At 41.0% G+C, this 18,841-nt stretch overlaps 1 protein-coding gene across 1 annotated transcript in view; it reads left to right on the forward strand.

Annotated features, from left to right (window-relative positions):
• The window catches only part of mmp15b (matrix metallopeptidase 15b), a 30,598-nt gene extending 13,574 nt beyond the window's left edge, over positions 1 to 17,024 (forward strand). The window contains exons 7-10 of the mRNA XM_037096065.1: positions 5,708 to 5,846; positions 9,211 to 9,361; positions 10,748 to 10,866; positions 12,253 to 17,024. Of these exons, the coding sequence (XP_036951960.1) occupies positions 5,708 to 5,846; positions 9,211 to 9,361; positions 10,748 to 10,866; positions 12,253 to 12,767 (924 nt within the window). The 3' untranslated portion in view covers positions 12,768 to 17,024. The remainder of the gene's footprint in view (positions 1 to 5,707; positions 5,847 to 9,210; positions 9,362 to 10,747; positions 10,867 to 12,252) is intronic.
• The last annotated feature ends 1,817 nt before the right edge of the window (positions 17,025 to 18,841 follow it).

An 18,841-nucleotide genomic window follows, 5' to 3' on the forward strand; every position in this document is an offset into this window, starting at 1 on the left:
GACATTGAATTGTGGATCGCAGCAGTGGGATTCAAACGGCTGTAGATATCCAGCAGGATAAAACGCAACAGTCAACACATCTTTAACTAGATCCCAGTAAACATTTTTACTCTTTATCAAGAATGAATTTGGCTGAGAAACATACCATGTGGGTGTTCCTGCAAAGTAGAATGTGACAGAGCTCTTCCCCTCCTGTCACACAGTCTTTGAATATCTCCTATCATGGACTGTAAGTGTGTGTGACACTGACCAATAGTCATAAGTTGCCAGCTGCCTGGACATGTGGTGCACATGGTTGGGCAGTTACATCTGTGTTCTTAGGTTTCATTTCAGCCAGCAATGTCTATGTTCTTAGGTTTCATCCACAGTCATGAAGCTTGTTTGGACAACATTAATCAGTGGCCAAAATTAACTTTACTTGGTCAGCAATTAACTTGCTTACCAGAGATTCTTAAGCTAGTATGAATGGCCTGAAGCAATAGGTATAACATACTTTTAGTAATCAGTTCAGTTTTGTGGCTATCATTATATTTTATAGTTCGTCATATATCATATGTAATATATTTTCACGAGTTCACAGTGCTTTAACATTCACTGCTTTGATTCTTCATTTTTAGCAGTGCCAGCAATGTGGCCAAAGTCAGGGTCAAGGTAAACTTTATTAAGTGGGAAATTCATGTGGTCACCATTGCACATTCCGTTGCTATTACTGTATAGCGTTAAAAGAAAAACATAAATACAAAGCATTAAGACAGACAAAACAGTAAGAACATTGGGGAAACATGACAAGCTTGTATCAATGAATAGAAAATAGTTGAATGCTCATATGGAGTAGTTTAAAATGCTTCGGAGTTTTTAAATCTATTGTTGTGCAGTCTAATTGCTATAAGCACAAAAGACTTGTTGCACCTTGTCGTCCTAATTTTTTGCTGCAGGATTCTGCCACTTTACCAGTTAGTCTTAAAAATGGCAGGTGAAAAGGGCGGGTTGAGCATTTAGTATTTTATATGTCTTTTTTAAACTGAGGTCACTGTACAGTTGAGCTCTATTGATGGCAATGTTAGTCTGTCCACCACGTTAGTCCAGACTGAAATATTTGATTAGATGGATCGCCATGAAGTTTGATTCAGATAATCATGCCTCCCTCAGGATGAATTGTAATTGTAAACTTGGTGTCGCCTTGCCAGCTCCAACATCAGGTCATCATTTCTTTTATACAGTTTATGAACATTCCAACTTAGATTCTCATCAGCCCCGGCTGTACTTTGTTTAGTTTTGATTAGCAAATGTATGCATGCTTACCTACTAAACTAAGGTGATGAACATGGTTAGCATTATAACCGCAAAACATCAGCATGTCGGCATTATCATTATGAGACTGCAGATTTTAGCATTAAGCACAAGTACAACTCAGGAAGCTGCCAGCATGGCTGTCGACTGCTGGCTATGTATCAGTACATTAAACTTGATCTAGCCTTTGTCTTTAAAATATCTTTTAAAAGAAATTTTGAAATAGGATCATCTAAATGTTTTAATTATTCAGACACACTCAACAGGAACAAAAACTGAATAAAGAAAACAGAACATTTCAACCCCAAACTAAGGAAATATAGCACATACACATAAAGCAGGCTTTGCTTTCCAGGGACAAGCCAGTTGGAGTCTTTGTAGGTTTCCAGAGTGTCCAGAATTTATCAGATTTTGTGACTGAGATTGTAAGTTGAGTCGTGAGGTTCTTTCACGGGAGAAGAGCTGATACCCGTGACATCCACACAGTTACTTATACGGACCTACTGAGGGGAGCACCACTTTTTTTTCTTTTACACTTTTTTTTTCAATGAAATTATTATAAACAGAGATTTTTCTGTACAATACAATAGAATTTATTAAGGTGAGCAAATTGATCAATATGTAAAAATCGATTTCTGGCTCGAATCACCGAAAATTGTGTCTTCATTTTAGTGTTCCAGACTTAGTGGGTCAGTCTGTAGCTTATTTAGTTGTTTACCTCCCTATGGGGCAGTCTGTGAAGGTAATTCTGAGTCCTCTCCAACCTCTCCATGCGTATGCCAAGGGCCTTCCCTGCAGCATAGGCGTCCTTGTAGATGTCGATACGGTCTTTTCCACCTTTAATTTCGCTGGATAGATGATGTGAGATTTTACCTGGTTTTCCTGCAGGTGTTTTCAGATAGGGTACAGTCAGTTTCTTTCTTGTTGAGTTTTTGTGATAAAGTCCTGGTCAAAGTAAATTCTTGTGCTTTGAAAACGTATTTCCCTTCTCTCCCACGCCGATTTGAGAACTTGTTGGCTTGGGTCCCAGTCCAGAAAGCACAGAATAATTGAGCGTGCTCGTCTGTCTCTGTTGTCTGCGTGCTGGGCCGCACGGTGCGCTCGGATGATTTTTTGTTTATCTTGTAGTGCCAAGGTGTCTTTTAAGAGGATTTCTAGAAAGTGTATCGTGTCTTCACCTTCTGCTCCTTCTTTCACGTTGTAGATCCTGATTATTTTGCCTTGATTTCTTCTCTAGATAGTCCATTTTGTTGGTTGTCTCTTTCATGTTCATCATTAGAAATGTATTTGTTTCTTGTAGCGTATTCTCTCTTTCTTCACATTGAAGCAGTCTTTGTTGAGTTATCTCCTATTAATCTAAGTATTATAAGTTATGTTTATGCAAAGGACGAGCGAGGGGAAAGTACCGGCTCCCAAAATCTCAGGGACCCAAGGATCCATGTAAATAGAAGCACATGGAAAACCAAATAAATCTACCCACGGACAAAGGTGGCACAAATGGAAGTCCTGTTACTGTATCTGACCCCTTTTTTTTCTTTTTTTTTCCTTCTTTCTTGTACAATTACCTTTTATTGTTGTGTACTTGGAATGGGTCTGGCAACATGAAAGGATAAATAAAGGTTTCATTGTTTCGAAAAACTATAATAAATGTCAGGGGCAATTGAAGTAACCTCACTCAATATAAATGGTCTAAATAATCCTATGAAAAGAAAAAAAGTGTTATTAAAGCAGAAAAGAGAGAGAGGAGATGTTATCTTTCTTCAGGAAATACATCCTTCAGAAGAGGAAGACAAGAAATTAGAAAGACTGGCAAACGCATAAGTGTACTCAACATCTTTCCATTCTGCAATATATTTGTAGTGGGGTTCTACTTTAAACTCCTCAAAAATAGAAAAACGATGGCGTAGTCGAAAAATATATAGGAATACCCCAACCTCCACAATGCAGCAGTGCAAATATTTACAAAAGTGAAAATAAGAAACATACCGTACAAAAAGAAACAAAACGCTGAGCAATACTCTCTGTCTCAGTTGTTACCTTCTCTGTAATCATAGCAAGACTGACGCACCAAGCCAAAATGGCCTTCCTGTAAACCACAAGCCCCTCCCCTGGGCATATCCACTTTTACAGGATTAATCAATTAATGATAGTATTTGGCAGATGAAACCTCTACAGGCCATTTAAACATGAGTGTGTTTTTACACACTCATTTCACCCTGCCATCCAAACATTTCCCCATACACAAAACAAGTTATTTGGCCACACAATCAGTATAAATAATAAAACATTTTATTCAGTGTGGATGAATGGCGTTGACTGGCTGTAGCGTCTTGCTAGTGGGCTGATGGTGGCTGTTCTCGGCCAGGTCCCTGCGAGGGGAAATCTCTTTTTTTTTTTTCCCGGGATGAAGAAGAGTTCACTTTTACTAAGACTGAGCTTGAAGTGATGCGCAGCTGTCCAAGCAGAGAATTCTGCCAGACATACCGAGATGCGCATTGCAACATGGGTGTCGAACGATACAGTTGGGCTTGTTGGGTTTTGGTCTATGTGCAGGCCACTCTGTTGTTGGAACCATGTGGTGAGGATCACAACAACACAGAGATATATCCCTGTGCCAGGTTTAAAAGCATCCTTGCTCTACACCACATGTCCATAACTTAGCTTTGTTCAGCTTCTTATGTGTAGAAGTGCATTGGCCAACTAGCCAAGGAAGCTAAGCTAAAAAAATAAGACTGTATAAAACACTATAAATGAAACAGCATGACTGACATAAACAGCGCCCACAGGGAAAGAATGCTGCCACAAATTAACGGAGTGTCTTGGGTTTGCCTAACTGTGCTTAAGAAGAAATTAATAAATGGGACACGGAGACTTAATGTTAGATAATGCAACATTTACTTTCCCCACAACTCTTGCCCTTCGGCAGCTCTGAGGGGACACGCTACTTAATTGTGCTACGGTGGGTAGCCTTTTAAATCACGATGTTACGATTGTCAGGGATTAGTAGGCGATGGCTGTCCATCAGCCCAACCCTATAACTGACAAGTGTTATTGTCTCCAAACGAAATCAGTAGTGATTTGTATGCTTTATTGTATTTTAGCACTTGGCTTGGGACTAATTTCTGACTGTACTGTTCAAATTCATATTGTCTGCATATCAATTTGTGACATCTCCACTGTGTAGACCTTAAAGAAATCTTTTCTTTCTTCTACTACTCTGCAGAGGCATTATTATTCACTGTATGTACTGTATGAGTGGGAGTTATCTGTACCACATTAGTACCACTCTCTCCCCTCCACAGTTGTGTCTATTTAAAAGAAATAAGGGACTGTCAATCTGAAGGGACATTTCTCCTATCATTTATTCACTTGTAGTATGCCATCAAAGCAGAGGGCTGGACGTCAAGACAGCCAGCCGAAAGTCCCACACTGAGATCTCTTCTGTTTTTGCAGAGGACTAATATGGTCAGTTCAGTCCTAATCTGGTCAGAGCAGCAAGCTATCAGGCCACACAAATTACAGAGCATGCAGACTGTTCTCCTCAGTCCTGTTCCTGTTTCGCTCAGCTCAAGCCAACCAGAGTCCATTCTGTTCCATTCCATACCATGCCGCGCCATCGTGTCTGCAGGTATGTCCTGCCTGAAGGACAAAACTGAGCGTGCTTGCCAGAAAGAAGCAGCACTGAGCATTTTACCGTTACATTATCCAGGACAGGCAGGGCCACTGACTCACCACTTACGAATGAGTCTGAAGGCTCCTGGTGTAAGTCTATTTGATTGTTCACACGGCACATGCAGTAGATATGAATGTTCACAAGCCATACGTGTCTTTGGATGTAAATCTGCTGCCGGTGATTTCCCTCTGTTCTGTGCTTGATTTGACTTGACAATGAAATCAGACAGTTCTTTATAAAAGGTATCTTGTGGTGGACTTTGATAAACAAAGAAAGTGTAATAAGGGGACATGATAAAGCCACCAGAGCAGAGACTGACTATTATTAGCCTGCTAGTGTTCTGCTATTATTATATACGTTCTGGTCTATATATATATATATATATATATATATATATATGTATGTATACTCTATATTGTACTGCACAGCTCAGTTTGCTTGACATAATGACCACCGAGCACTACTACAGTGCTAAATCAATTGACTGAAAAGTTCTTACAGCAGCTTTCTGTGCATTTGTCCTAGCCTGCATACACTTTGTATTCTTGTGCATAGTAATGTTTTGAAGATGGATAGATGGATATACCTAGATTGAGATATGAAGGCGTATGTTTGAACTTATTCAGACATTGGATTTATTTATAAGCCTCGAGTCTCAGCCAGGAATTTCAAAAGCCGGAGAAAAAGAGAAACTGACTATAAGGGTGATGCACTCAAGCACACTTCTTGATTTTGTCTTCTCAGGGCCGTTGGTTCTGGCGGGTTCGTAAGAATAGGGTTCTGGATAACTACCCCATGCCCATCAGTCACTTTTGGAGGGGTCTGCCAGGAGACATAGATGCTGCCTATGAGAGACACGATGGCAGATTTGTCTTCTTTAAAGGTAAGCAGCATTACCTGCACAAACACACAGACACTCACACTGATGGATGCATGCTCTTAAACACACAGCTCTCAGAATTTGAGGTATGAGGTCATAAAGAAGTGTTCAATAGTCAAAAGCCAAATTTGCATGTTCAAAGAAAATGTGTGGTGAATAAAGAGTGGTGTACAGGAGAACAGTTATACACTGCCATATATATATAGTCAAAAGGTAAAGATGAATTGCCCTCACTGATCATTTATCATTTATCACTCACTACTATGGCTAGTTGGCCAGTGCACATGAGTACATGTACTTGTTACATTTCATGCTCCATGTTTGTAGCAGCAAATTGTAAGCAACAATTCCACACTGAAACATTTCTCAGAATAATAATAATAAACTTAATTTATATAGCAGCTTTCAAAACACAGATACAAAGCGCTTTAAAGGTACGAAAACTAAACGCAGAAAACATTAAGTGAAACAGAAACTTCAGAAAATAAACAAAGTCACTGAAAGCAATTTGAAGCAGTGTTTTTAAAATTGATACCCACTTTTAAACTAATTTTATGAATTATATAATACTATACTGATTTAAATTGTATAAGCTCAGTAATCACATTTTTTTGCAATGTGATGGCTCACTTTTGAATGGAGTGGGTGAATGGGAGACTTGCTTTATCTGCTTTAAGGAACAAATATATTATCTATGTTTCTGGTTATTGTTGCTGTAAAAACAGGCCTGACCCTGTTCTAAATAATATACCTCTGGCATTATTAGCTGTCACCCAGAGGATGACAGACTCTCTGCAACAGCCATTGCTAAGAATATACCCAATTTTGAAACAAAGCTTGTAGCTGCCTCAGAATATGCAGGGCACTAACGTACAAACCCTGCCAGGCCAATACACAATCAAAGTTGGATTCACTGAAGTCTGTGGTGTAATGTAATATTAAAAAGTTAGATTGTCCATTTGTTTTCATGTTTATTGATAAGATCTATGAGTACCTATGAGTACTCTAGCTTATAACATAACTGTGCTGTCCTGCATCAAAAACCATCCACCGTCTGGCTACTTCTATACAACCTCAATACAGTTAAATTGCTCCATGTTGTAATGTTCCCATACGCTAACAGTAAAAGGATTCTGGATATTTCTTGTATCTTACGATAATGTGTAAGATATACAGTACATACCCCCACCTTTTAACGAAAGCAGTGGAGTATAAATCTCTTTTAGTACAGGTCATTATTTTTACTGCGAGTCACTGAGAGCAGCTTGTCTTTTATAACAGTGGATAAAGTTGTTGAATGAAAAAGACAGAACTCAGTCTTCAATGCAGCCCGTCTCTTGGAGCCTCAGGCTTTGGGGCAGCTGTTGATGATGGGGACGATGATGTCATTGGTAAGCCTCTAGGTTGGACACTTGGCTGCAAGCCATATGTAAAGAAAGAACAAGAAAAGGGAAGAAGAAGGTTAGCAAAAAGGAAGGCTGGAAGGAAGCCCTGCCAGTGCTGAGTTTCTGAATCTCTGATAGACCAATAAGATCAGTCAGCAACTTGACTTCCTGTCAGCATGGAGACAACAGTCCTTTTTCAATCTTTTGGATGTACTTCTGATTTGTGGGACTGGAATGCTTTGGGAGCTGACTTGTTTGATTCTGCGTTAAAAGTCTTTCACCCTGAATTAGCTGTAATGGACAACTCAAGACAACAAAATGTATCGTGGCTTTATTTCAGCAGATGCAACTTTGTTGTGTTCCAGCTGCGATGCTTGTGATTCCAACAGACCCACCACAAATCTGTGCGTTGTCTATTGCTGACGGAAGCTGCGTCAAGTTGCAAATAGCAGATTGAGCTGGCAGGAAGTCAGACACAGGAAAGAATCTGGTGATTTTCAACATAAAACACCTATGCACGCTCTTGATCATATATCACATTTTTCTGTGATAAGTCTGTGCAAGAACAAAACCACATTGCAGACTCTATGTCAAAGAGCCATGGAACAAAGGGATCACTGTCTATGGTACTATATGGGGGAAGTTAATATGGCCGCTCCCTGCTCCCTGCTGTGCCGAGCTTAGTTTTTTCTCCTTTTGGGGAGTGATGGGGCGAGACATGACACTGTACATATTATACATTAAAAACACACATTTCCATACTTGTTTGTCAACTGAACCGTTCTTCATAGATTTAATTTTGGGATATTGGCACAAATGTTGTAAATGCGCTAGAATTGTGAAATATGGCCTTACTGATGTGTTGAGCTCTAGATATCAGGCCTCTCCTCCAGAACATCTGGTCTTCATGCAAACTTTGCATGCAATGTATTGGGGAAAAAAAGAGAAAGAACAAATATTTTGAATATTTTTGAACATTTTGAATGGTGTAATCCAACCTTGGAAAATATGGGGACATCAGAGACTTCCATGAGTTCTCAGTAGAGTAATATGCAAAAGTGTATCCATCTAATTGTCTGACATAGCTTGTTGTTTTTTTCGCAGCTGTTGTATCCCAAACAACCCAAGTAAACCAAACCATCTATCCCCATAGAGAAATAACAAGCACACAGCAGGAAGGAATCAAATCTTTAGGTCACTCTGGTGCTCTGCGCGGTTATGGAAAGTCATGGAATAAGTCGTGAGATTTTGAATCAGAGCTGTGCACCGCAGGAACCCTTGGAAGCATTGCGTCAACCCCTTGTTCTCTCCAGATGCTAAGTGTAGAGCTTTCAACTTAAACGAGGAGCAGGGGACTGGAGGTGGATAGCTACATGAGTGAGTGGGTTGGTGGGTGTGGGTAAAAAGAGGGAGGGAAAAGAAGACTGAAGCCAACAAGAGAGATGTAATGGTGCCAGGAGGAACGGAGTCCCCCTCTCTGACACAGTGAAAATAATAAAACCCTCCCTTCAGCAAGAAATCTGCTTCAGCCTAACTAGGGACAAGCTGCGCCTAATGGATAATTACAAGCAAAACCCAAACTCCTTAGTCAATAATGTTGTACTCTGCTTTTTGATCGCTTGCCAAAAAATCATTATTGCATTCATATAATTTACAAGTGTGTGTAAATGCTGGTCTGGTTTCTCCGATTGCTCTTATTGTTCTCTTTTTATAACTCATTAAATTTCAATTATTCAACATATTCTGTGCCAACAAAATAAATGTGTGTGCAGGAGCAGAGTGCGTATCAGTGCTTGGTTCTGTGTGAATGCGGGCATGTATGTAATTGTACATGGCATATAAAGTATGATTGTCTGTGTGCTAACTTTTTCCAGAGTCTATAAGGGTTATGAATGGGAGTGAATACAGAAAGTACCAATGTATACACCAGAGAGAATCAAGAAAAAGAAATTCTCCTCTCTTCTCCTCTCCTTGTCCCTCAGGAAACAGATTCTGGCTTTTCAGGGAGGCTAACCTGGAACAAGGCTATCCACAGGAACTGGTAGACTATGGTCGAGATATTCCCTATGACCGAATAGACACCGCCATATGGTGGGAGCCCTCTGGCTTCACTTACATCTTTCAAGGAGACAGGTAATATTGTTTACAATCAGCACATCAAGCACAGCATGTTGATACACTAACTATTATAGTTTGATTATTCTCAAATTCAGGGCAGCCTTAACGTTGACATCCTGAGCTTGATCTCGACTCTCTTCATTACTTAAAATTGCTCACACTGAAAGGGCATTGGGAATGCATGTTTATTTTTATTTATTTTTTTTTTTAAATACGAGCACTGTGGCTCTGTGAAGGGCCATGTCGATCTGTCAGTCCACTCCTCTGTTCAAGGCTGTTAGATGTGTACAACTATGAAATGGATTTGCATTAAACTTTGTACAGATATTCATATATACATACATACCTGATAAAATACTGATGTAACCATCAGACACAGCTGTGCTTTTTATCAGCTCTAATTAGTATATTATGATGAACAAACATCTCCATTATTAACAAATTGCATTGATTTTTGATTTATTTCTGATTTACTTTCAAAAATGTTCTTTATGATTTTTATCAATGTATGTTTTTTTAATTAATTTTGAATTTAGGCAGACAAAAAGGTTGATATGAACTGAATAGAGTATGAAAGAATTTTATTTTTCATTATCAGTACATAGACTCAAGGGACCCAGATTACCTGAATGATGTCTATTAGAAATTTTCATTATTACCCCATTAAATTAAGCTAGGCAAGAGATATCTTTGAACATTTCAAACATACTGAACAAGCTCTGCACCGCTTTAGAAAAGAAATAACACAAGCATATGCAAGAATAACACTGTCACGTTCAATGGTACTAGCAGAATAGAATCCAAAAGCACAACGAGACAGTCAAAGTTGCAGGGAAAGTTCAGTTTACTTATTCATTTCAGGCAAAGGTAAAAAACCGTCAATACAAGCAAACAAATCCGACGAGGGGCAGGCCGAGTGATCAAAATCCAAAAACAGGCAGGCAGGTTCGGAACAGGCGGGTCAGGCAGAATCAGGTTAAGGTACACTCGAGAGCTTAGCAGAAACGCACAAGACAATCTGGCAAAGAACTGAGGGAAAAGGACAGGTATATATACTGAGGGGCTGATGAGGAGCAGGTGAGTGTGGAGGTGGGGTGAATCAAACCAGCAGGAGATGAAGCCTGAAATGACATGAGCATTAGTAAGGCACATGATCAAAACCAGGTGACAAACTAAGAGTTAGTGGAACTCATGACAAACAAATTTATGAAAATACTCATAGAAAAATAATCACACTTTAAATCCAATAAGCTCTTGCTAAACACAGTGTAACTGACTCCACTTAACCAGTGAATTTACACAGGTTTTATTAATTTTTTTTCCGCACACCATAAGTCAGATCTTTTCTATATTAGACAGTCAATAAAGAGTAATAACCATCGTCTCCTTTGCTGTCTGCAGGTACTGGCGCTTCAACGAGCAGTCACGCTCAGCTGACAGAGGATACCCGAAACCAATCAGTGTCTGGGGATCGTCAGTGCCTTCTTCTCCCAAGGGGGCCTTCCTCAGTGATGACGGGGGTAAGCTGAGACGTGGAGAGTGGTTTCTCTCTCTATGTGTGTGTGTGTGTGTGTGTAAAAGTGTGAGACGGGCTAGGGTAGACAGAGACACGCCTGAAACAAAGCATCAGGGTGTGGTCTTGCATTGCGAATAGGGCAAAGAAGCATATTTGAAGTATGTTGAATAGGGGTGGGAGAGGTAATCGATTCTTAGATGCATTGCGACACAGATGTGGAGGATTCTGAATCGATTCACAAAAGTCAAAAATCGATTTTCTAAATGTTAATTGACAACGTAACGTTGACAGAACACAAGAGGCAGAACTCATGATTGCACAAGTGCAGCGATCAGTCGATGGTACGCACATAACCTGAAAAAAACCTGAGCTGGCTGAGCGCAACATTCAACCGGCAGCCTCTGCTTTAACAACAAGCGTGTGGAAGCATGGTTGTAGTTGCTTCCATCTAGAGGACCATTGAGCAAGCGATATCAAATTTTTCACCCAACCCGGAAAGAGCAAAGCGATTTACACAAAAATTATTACAACTTTGATTGCCGAGGACTTGCATCCATATTCAGTCATGCTTGCATTTCAACACGTTGTGCAAAAAATGGTTGCACCATATGTTGAAATGCGAGCGGCATAAAATAGCATAGCATTGGGATACGCTGCCTATTACCCATAAAAGGAGGATTTTGTGATAGGAGAAGTCTTATTCTTATCTTTGACTGAGAGCAGCTTTTTCTTTAATGACACATAGAGAAGAAAGATCTATCTGTTTGTTTTTTTATTATCAGTGACCAAAAGTAGTCATGTTTTAGTATGAGAGCTGATACATAGGCCCATTTTGTGTTGAAATGCAAGCTGCATAGATTATTGCATGGAAAGCTTTTTTATTTTTATATAGGCTACAGTATACTGTTTTACTGTCAGGGATATGCTCATTGCCTGTAACAGGAGGATTCTTTGTTCAAGTCAAATTTATTTGTGACAAAGAAAAGCCTTGTCTTTAATAAAATATTAAAATAATTAAATATTAATTAAATATTAAGTTAATTAATCTGTTGATTTTCTTCAATGATCACTACAAAACTAGGTTAGTGATTAGCAAGCTCAGATTGTATTATTATTATTATTATTATTATTATTATTATTATTATTATTATTATTATTATTATTATTATTTTAAATCATGCATGTAAATGTACACAAAAAAACTGTTGCATCAAGATGCGTCGATAATCGGTTTAGAGTTGAATCATTAACCTCTGAATCGGAATCAAATCGAATTGTGAGGTGCCAAGAGATTCCCACCCCTAATGTTGAAGTATGTCTTCAATCGTACTGTATATTACATCTACATCTTGTTGTCTCTACTGACATTGTCTGCCTTTTCCTTCTCTAGCATATACGTACTTCTACAAGGGTTCCAAGTACTGGAAGTTTGACAACCATCGTATGAAGAGTGAACCTGGCTACCCTAAGTCCATTCTGAGAGACTTCATGGGCTGCAGCATTGACCTGGACCCAGACAGAGACACGGACACAGACTCAGGACGCAAATACCCAGACCTGAACCGGCCACCATTCAACCCCGATGCAGGACGTGACGCTGATAAGGGCAAAGATAAGGATGGAACAGATCGCAGTGGAACCGACAAAGACTCGGGCAAAGGGTCAGACAACGACAAAGACACAGACTACCGCGAGGGTCGTGAGGAAGACACCAACGAGGTGGACGTTGTGCTGAAGGTGGACGACAGCGAGGAACGGACCATGAACATCCTGATGGTGACCATCCCACTGGTCCTGGTGCTGTGCATCCTGGGACTGATCTACGCCATCATCAACACGCTGCAGAGCAAAGGAGCACCACGGCTGCTGGTGCACTGCAAGCGCTCGCTGCAGGACTGGGTCTGACTCTTGACTTGAGGGGACACTAAACTTTGAACTTAAAATGGACCTTAGACACACCCTCTTTTAACCCAGCCGTCCTCCCAGTGATCCATTTGTTTCCAGTCTCTGTTCTCCTACAGCTTGTAATACATGTGCTAGTAGATACAGTACTGCACTGACACACACACACACACACACACACACACACACACACACAAGAAACATACATTATGTCTTACATATGAACACAACCCCACAGACACAAACATACACAACCCTAACTTCCTCCCGTCTCCCATGGTGCTCTACAGTGCATCGACTGTAGTCTATTTATATGAGAGAAGTTTGCACATTGTTTTTTTTTCCTTGTTTTTGATTTGGTTCATTTTGAGTGACTTTTTGTTGTTATTATTATTTCTAAACCAGGAAGGCCCTTTCTGTTCTCTCTACCCTCTCTGCACCACCCTCCTCCTTCCCCTCATCTCAGTAGGGACTTTTTCCTTGCTGATAACTTCAGCTATCGCAGTCGTCAAAAAAGAAAGAAATGCAGAGAGTCAGAAAAGAACGAGTGATTTGTGGATGCACTAAGGCTTCAAGTAGAGTTCAGCAGGATTCCGTCCTCCTCCTGTTATCTTTTTCTTCATCATGCACCGTCTCTTTCTTTCTCTATAGAGCAATATCTGATGAGGTGGAAGGTGACGGCAGACATTTCACTGTAGTTAACATTAAGAGGTATGTTGAGGAGTAACTTGAGCCCAGGAATTATCCTCCCCTTGACTCTGATGATGATGAGATTGTGGCTGTTACCCTGAAGATCAGATTTTACTTCAGTTTGCTAGTCACACAGGCACTGCTTTGCTTTTAAAGGGTAATTCGAGTCTGTTACTCTTTAGATCTTGTTTTGTTTTTCCTTAATTCTAATAGTAATAATAACCCTGTACTCACAGAGAAAATGAGCACAGGTGGTGAAATGATTAGTCTGTTATCAGCAAAAATCTGTTTGTAGACCAGCTTCCTGGTTCCACTTAGACCTCCCACACTTGCCCTGAGTTCTACTTGTAATGAGGCATTATTTACTTTTCAGGTGTTATCAATTTTTCACTTAGCTCCCGATAAGAGAATCTGTCGAACATGGGGGTCTGTTTATAGGAAACACATTTCCTTTGACTTTGAAGAATCAGTTCGCCTGGCTCTACAAGCGCCTCTAAATTTGACCAACACGCTTTATAACTTGCTGGATTAAATTGTACATAATTAATAAAAAGTCAGTTTTTTTTTAGTTATAGACAGAGCCAGCTTAGCTGTTTCTTCTGATTTCAGTCTTTCAGTCTTTTCAGTCTTTTAGCTAACTGGCAGCAGCTGTAGCTTCATATTATGTGACACAAGACACAAGACACAAGAGTCTTCTCATCTTATACTCAGAAAGAAAGCAAATAAGCATATCTCAAAATGCTGAATTATTTTATCCATTTGATTTTTTTTGCCCCATCTGGCTTTGTTGAAGCCATTTTGCCATGTTCCCCTATTTTAGCAGCTTTTAACAAGTACAATGTTTTGATATATTATAGGAATGATGGCTTCGAAAATAAGACCCAAGCTGAATTAATCCATAGTTTAGTTTCCAATCAGATTCAGACCATCACGGCACTGTTTTCCTCCTATATCTTGCACTCACATAGTTGAGTCCACCTTCTTTCTTTTCCTTATTTGGAAACAATTTAAAGACCTCTTTGGCTGAGGGGTAAACAGACTTTAAAAAAAGGACCTTTTCCATTTGATTTAATTTATGTGGCTAATTCTCAGAAAGCCTCCTTTCTGTCAACAATACCTGACAAGACCGGTTCTTTGTGCTGCAGGGCAGACAGACTAATGGTTAAGTTAAAAAGCTCAGCTCACTGTGAAATAACACAAGTATGGGAGTATTCATTATATCTGTGTGTGTTTGTGTGTGCGTGCGCATGCGCGTGCGTGTGTGCGCATGTCTATGTGAGTGTGTGTGAGACATAAAACAAGAGAGAAACAAAGCAAAGTCACAGCCTTTAACTTCAGAACAGGATGTAACGCCACAGATACAACACAGCAGTGGCAGGGTGCAGTAAATGTGCCATGCAGTTTATAATGGACTTGTTACCAGTCCTGTGTTTTTGAGAGGACACGTTTAGAAACTTCAGTGAGGACTTGTGGTCTATCTGTCGTAAATATAGTGTAGCTGGAAGCACCGGGGTGGGCTCGGGCCATGCGGGCTCATGTGAACACAGACTAATCCTGTTCATTAAAAAACAGCAGGTGTGTGCAGATTCTGCTAACCCCATGCAACCCCTAAAGTAAACCTTGAACTCTCCGAACCAAAACAGTGCCTGCTCCCTTTAATCTTGCAAGAACGGAGATGGGAAAATCTGAGAAAAAAATGTCCATCTCAAATACTCATACATGCCAGTGTTTTTGAATGTTTCGGCTTCTTAAGTACTACTCATTGACAGCCATTTTCCAGATAATTTCAGTTGACCCATTTTTAAGAATTCATAGTCACTCATATAGTTTTGGAATGAGGTCCCGATGTCAAGTCATTCAAAAAGTGTGGTAGCAGGAGAAAATCTGAATCAAGATATTGAATCTACAGATCAGGCTAAAAATAAGAGAGTGGACAACCTAAGAGTGAGACCTCAAATACGAATGGGAGGGCTGTTTATCTGAGGGAGCATTAAGAAGCTGCAAGTCTGACCAGAAGGGGCTCTGTACGCCGGACTCAGATTAGGGAGGGGAGGGTGAGGACAGATTTCCTGCAGCTGAGACACGGAAAAGGGGGGGGAAGGGGGAGGGAGGCTGACCTCGACTCCCTGAGCTTGCAAAGTTTGGATCTCAAGAATAAGGAGGGGTGGGAAGATAGAGAGAGAGAGAGAGAGAGAGAACTTTGATGGCTCTATTCTGTTGGCAACAGCTCATGTGACCCAAATTCTCCTGTTAGCTCAACAACAGCGATAGCCAAAGAGGAAACTTCAGCTTACAGTAGGTGACAGTCCTTTTTAGGACTGCATGCTCCATGTGCCTTGCTTATAGTTGTGTATGTGCCTCATGACTTGTTTTAAAGCCTGCGTACTGGCTCCACCTCACAAGCTCTGTCTGTCTCTCTGCTGACAGACGGTCCGGATAGATAACACTGCTGTTCTATAGGTCTCTTGCCAGGTGAAGACAGGTTGAGGTGAGACACCTACACAGACAGAGGTAAAGTTAACAGGACACTCGCGCTGAAAGGAAGAAAGGGAAGAGCATAATCAGCCGTCACCACGAGTCTGGAGATTGATCTGTGGCCAGTCAATAGCGGTTGCCAGGAAACGGTGTCCTGTGTCCGTCGCTCACCTCTTCATCAACAGGGTCTGAGGGGGGTTGGCGGACGCAGCTAATCAGTGCTAAAAGCACCCCCCCCCATCCCCCTCTCCTCTCCTCTCCTCTGCTCTCCCCTCCTCTTCTCTCCTCTCCTTCTCTTCCATGGCTCCTACAGGCACATCAATGAGTGCTTAGACAGCGTAGCGTCTGGACAGGCTCACAAAATGCCGACTCATTGCACTAGACTGGAAGAACCGGAGTTCCTCTTTATCAACCCTCTGCTTCTCCTCCATAACCTCCACACAGAGAGCCCCACAGGGAGTTAACCACTTCAAAGCTAAAGTAACCACTTCAAAGTTAGAAAAAAAAAAAAAAAAAAAAAAAGTCAAGTGCACCTGAGTTTGCTTCACTTGAAATCACAGACTGGGTGATTCAGCAGTTTGAGAGATTCTCTGTAAGGTGACACTGACAGGGATTGAATTTAGCGCAGCTCTTTGTCTCAGGACACCATCCAGAAGAGAAAGAGGGAAAGGTTAGGAGAGAGAGAGCTGTCAGGGCTGATGGATGCATGTTTTTGTGTTTTGCGTCGAGGTGTTCAGTTAATCAGCTCTCCTCTCCATAAGCGAGGCCCGTTTTTCTGACTGTAAATCTTCCACCCTCTCCCCCTCTCTCTCTCTCTCTCTGCCCTCCCCCGTGCAGCCCTGGAAGCCCGAGGGGATCATAACAACAACAATGGCCTTCTCTCTCTCACTCTCCTCCTCCTCCCCCTATTTTCTTTCTCACACACAAACACGTTATTGTCTGTCTTCCCCAACCTCACCTTCCTCCTCTCCTCCTCCCCCTTAGGAAACTAGTTCAGGCCAAGGTCCAGCCTCACACAGCAGAGCTGTTCTTTTTTTTTTTTTTTTTTTTTTAGATCCACCTCCTTGTTCAGCAACGTTGAACACCGGGGAAGGACTCACTTAAAAACACTGTGCCTGTCAGTTCCGGAGTTGGGTGAGTGCAGGCATTTGCAACAGGACGTCACATTCGCGTTGAGAGCTGCAGAAGCTGAAGTTCTTTTATGTTAATGCCTTGTTCGTTTTGAAGTGCAGGGCCTTGATGCAAAGTTTGGGTAAGGTTAGGACATTGCTGAGCTTGTCTGAGCTTTCATCCCTCTCAGGATGTGTTTCTGTAAACACAAGCTTTCCTCACTCAACCCTGCTGTTTTGGCTTGGAGCGTGGGCCTTATACTTTGTTTTTTTGGGTTTTTTTTTTCATCTTTTATTTTAATGGCTATGTCTGTTAAAATGTCCGCAATTATTCAGAAGGCAGTTATTCTCTTAAGCTGTGTCTGTGTCCTTTGTTCTGCACTTTTTTTGCATTTTATCTTCCTGCAGTCACTGTGTATCCTCGCAGCTCCAGTAAGCTTCAAAACGTTGTTGCATCAGCTCTGTGCAAAGTCCAGACTGTGCCGGGAAAAAGCAGATCAATAAATAACGGACTGAGAAGATCAAAAAGCAAAAGAGAAGAAAAGTCAAATGTGACATACATTAAGACTTGTTCTGTTTCCGGTTTAAGATGGCTCCGATGCAGAGCATCGTGGATCTTCCACGTTCTCTTTTTCCAGAGTGTGTTTCCCCTTGCTAATTGAACCCATCCTCCCTGAAACTAATTTCAAATCACCACTTGACTAATTCAGCCACTCACTGCGGGGATGAAACAGAAAAGATGGCGACTAATGACTTTCAGCATTTTCGTCGTCGCTTTTCCCCGGGCAAGTGCAGCGGATCAGCTTTCGTTGTGCTTCAGACAAACTTGAGCAGCCGACTTAAAGTGAAACTCTCGCCAAAAAAGCAACCGAGGCTTTATTTGTGAATGAATATGAGTCAAACCTTCGTGTGAATGCATAGGCACTTTTAAAATTTACCGTAGTTACCTAATTTTTAATGGAGTGCAGGGGCACTCTTATGCTAGCATCAAAATTGCGATTTTTAAAACACTAAGAAGGCTTGACACAACATGAAACTTGAAAAGAAGATTTTTTTAACTACTCACGTTAGCTGCTGCATCTCCGGCGAGCTGCCATCATGGCAGTTGACCCCCGAGTGCGACCTAACAGGTACGAGAGTAATGGTGGACTTCCTGCCTGTTAGGTCACACTCGGGGATCGACACTTTTTGTCTGCCATGACGGCGGCGCGCTGGAGATGCAGCTGCTAACGTGAGTTGTTCAAAAACCTTCTTTTTAGTAAACTCTGTGTACACAAACAATGTTCTCAATGCTCGTGTTCATGTGGAGAGACCCTGGTGATACTACGAGCAGAGTTTCATGTTGTGTCGAGCCTTCTTAGTGTTTTAAAAATAGCGATTTTGATGCTATCGTACGAGTGCCCCTGCATTCCATTGAAAATTAGCTTTCCCGAAAACAAAACTACGGTAAATCTTAAACCCGCCTCTTTTGTCGTAATTATGCATTTACACGAAGGTTTGACTCACGTACATTCACAAATAAAGCCTTGGTTGCCTTTTGGCCAGAGTTTCACTTTAAGTAACTGTTTTCATACAATAACTGCAGCTACAGTAGAGACTAGATTCTGCTGGATTCATCAACTGTGGAACTCGGCATCTCACACTTGAACTTCTTTTTCATTACTCCTTGAGTAATGATACAGTTACTTGTGGAAGAAAAAAAAAAAAAAACTTGACCATCATCCCTTGCTGGATGAGATGGGAAAAAAAACAAACAAAAGCAGCAGCCGATTGAAACAGATGAGTTTATTGATTGTCTTTCAT

Source organism: Acanthopagrus latus, chromosome 4 (genome assembly GCF_904848185.1).
Source record: "Acanthopagrus latus isolate v.2019 chromosome 4, fAcaLat1.1, whole genome shotgun sequence".
Lineage (NCBI taxonomy): Eukaryota > Metazoa > Chordata > Actinopteri > Spariformes > Sparidae > Acanthopagrus > Acanthopagrus latus.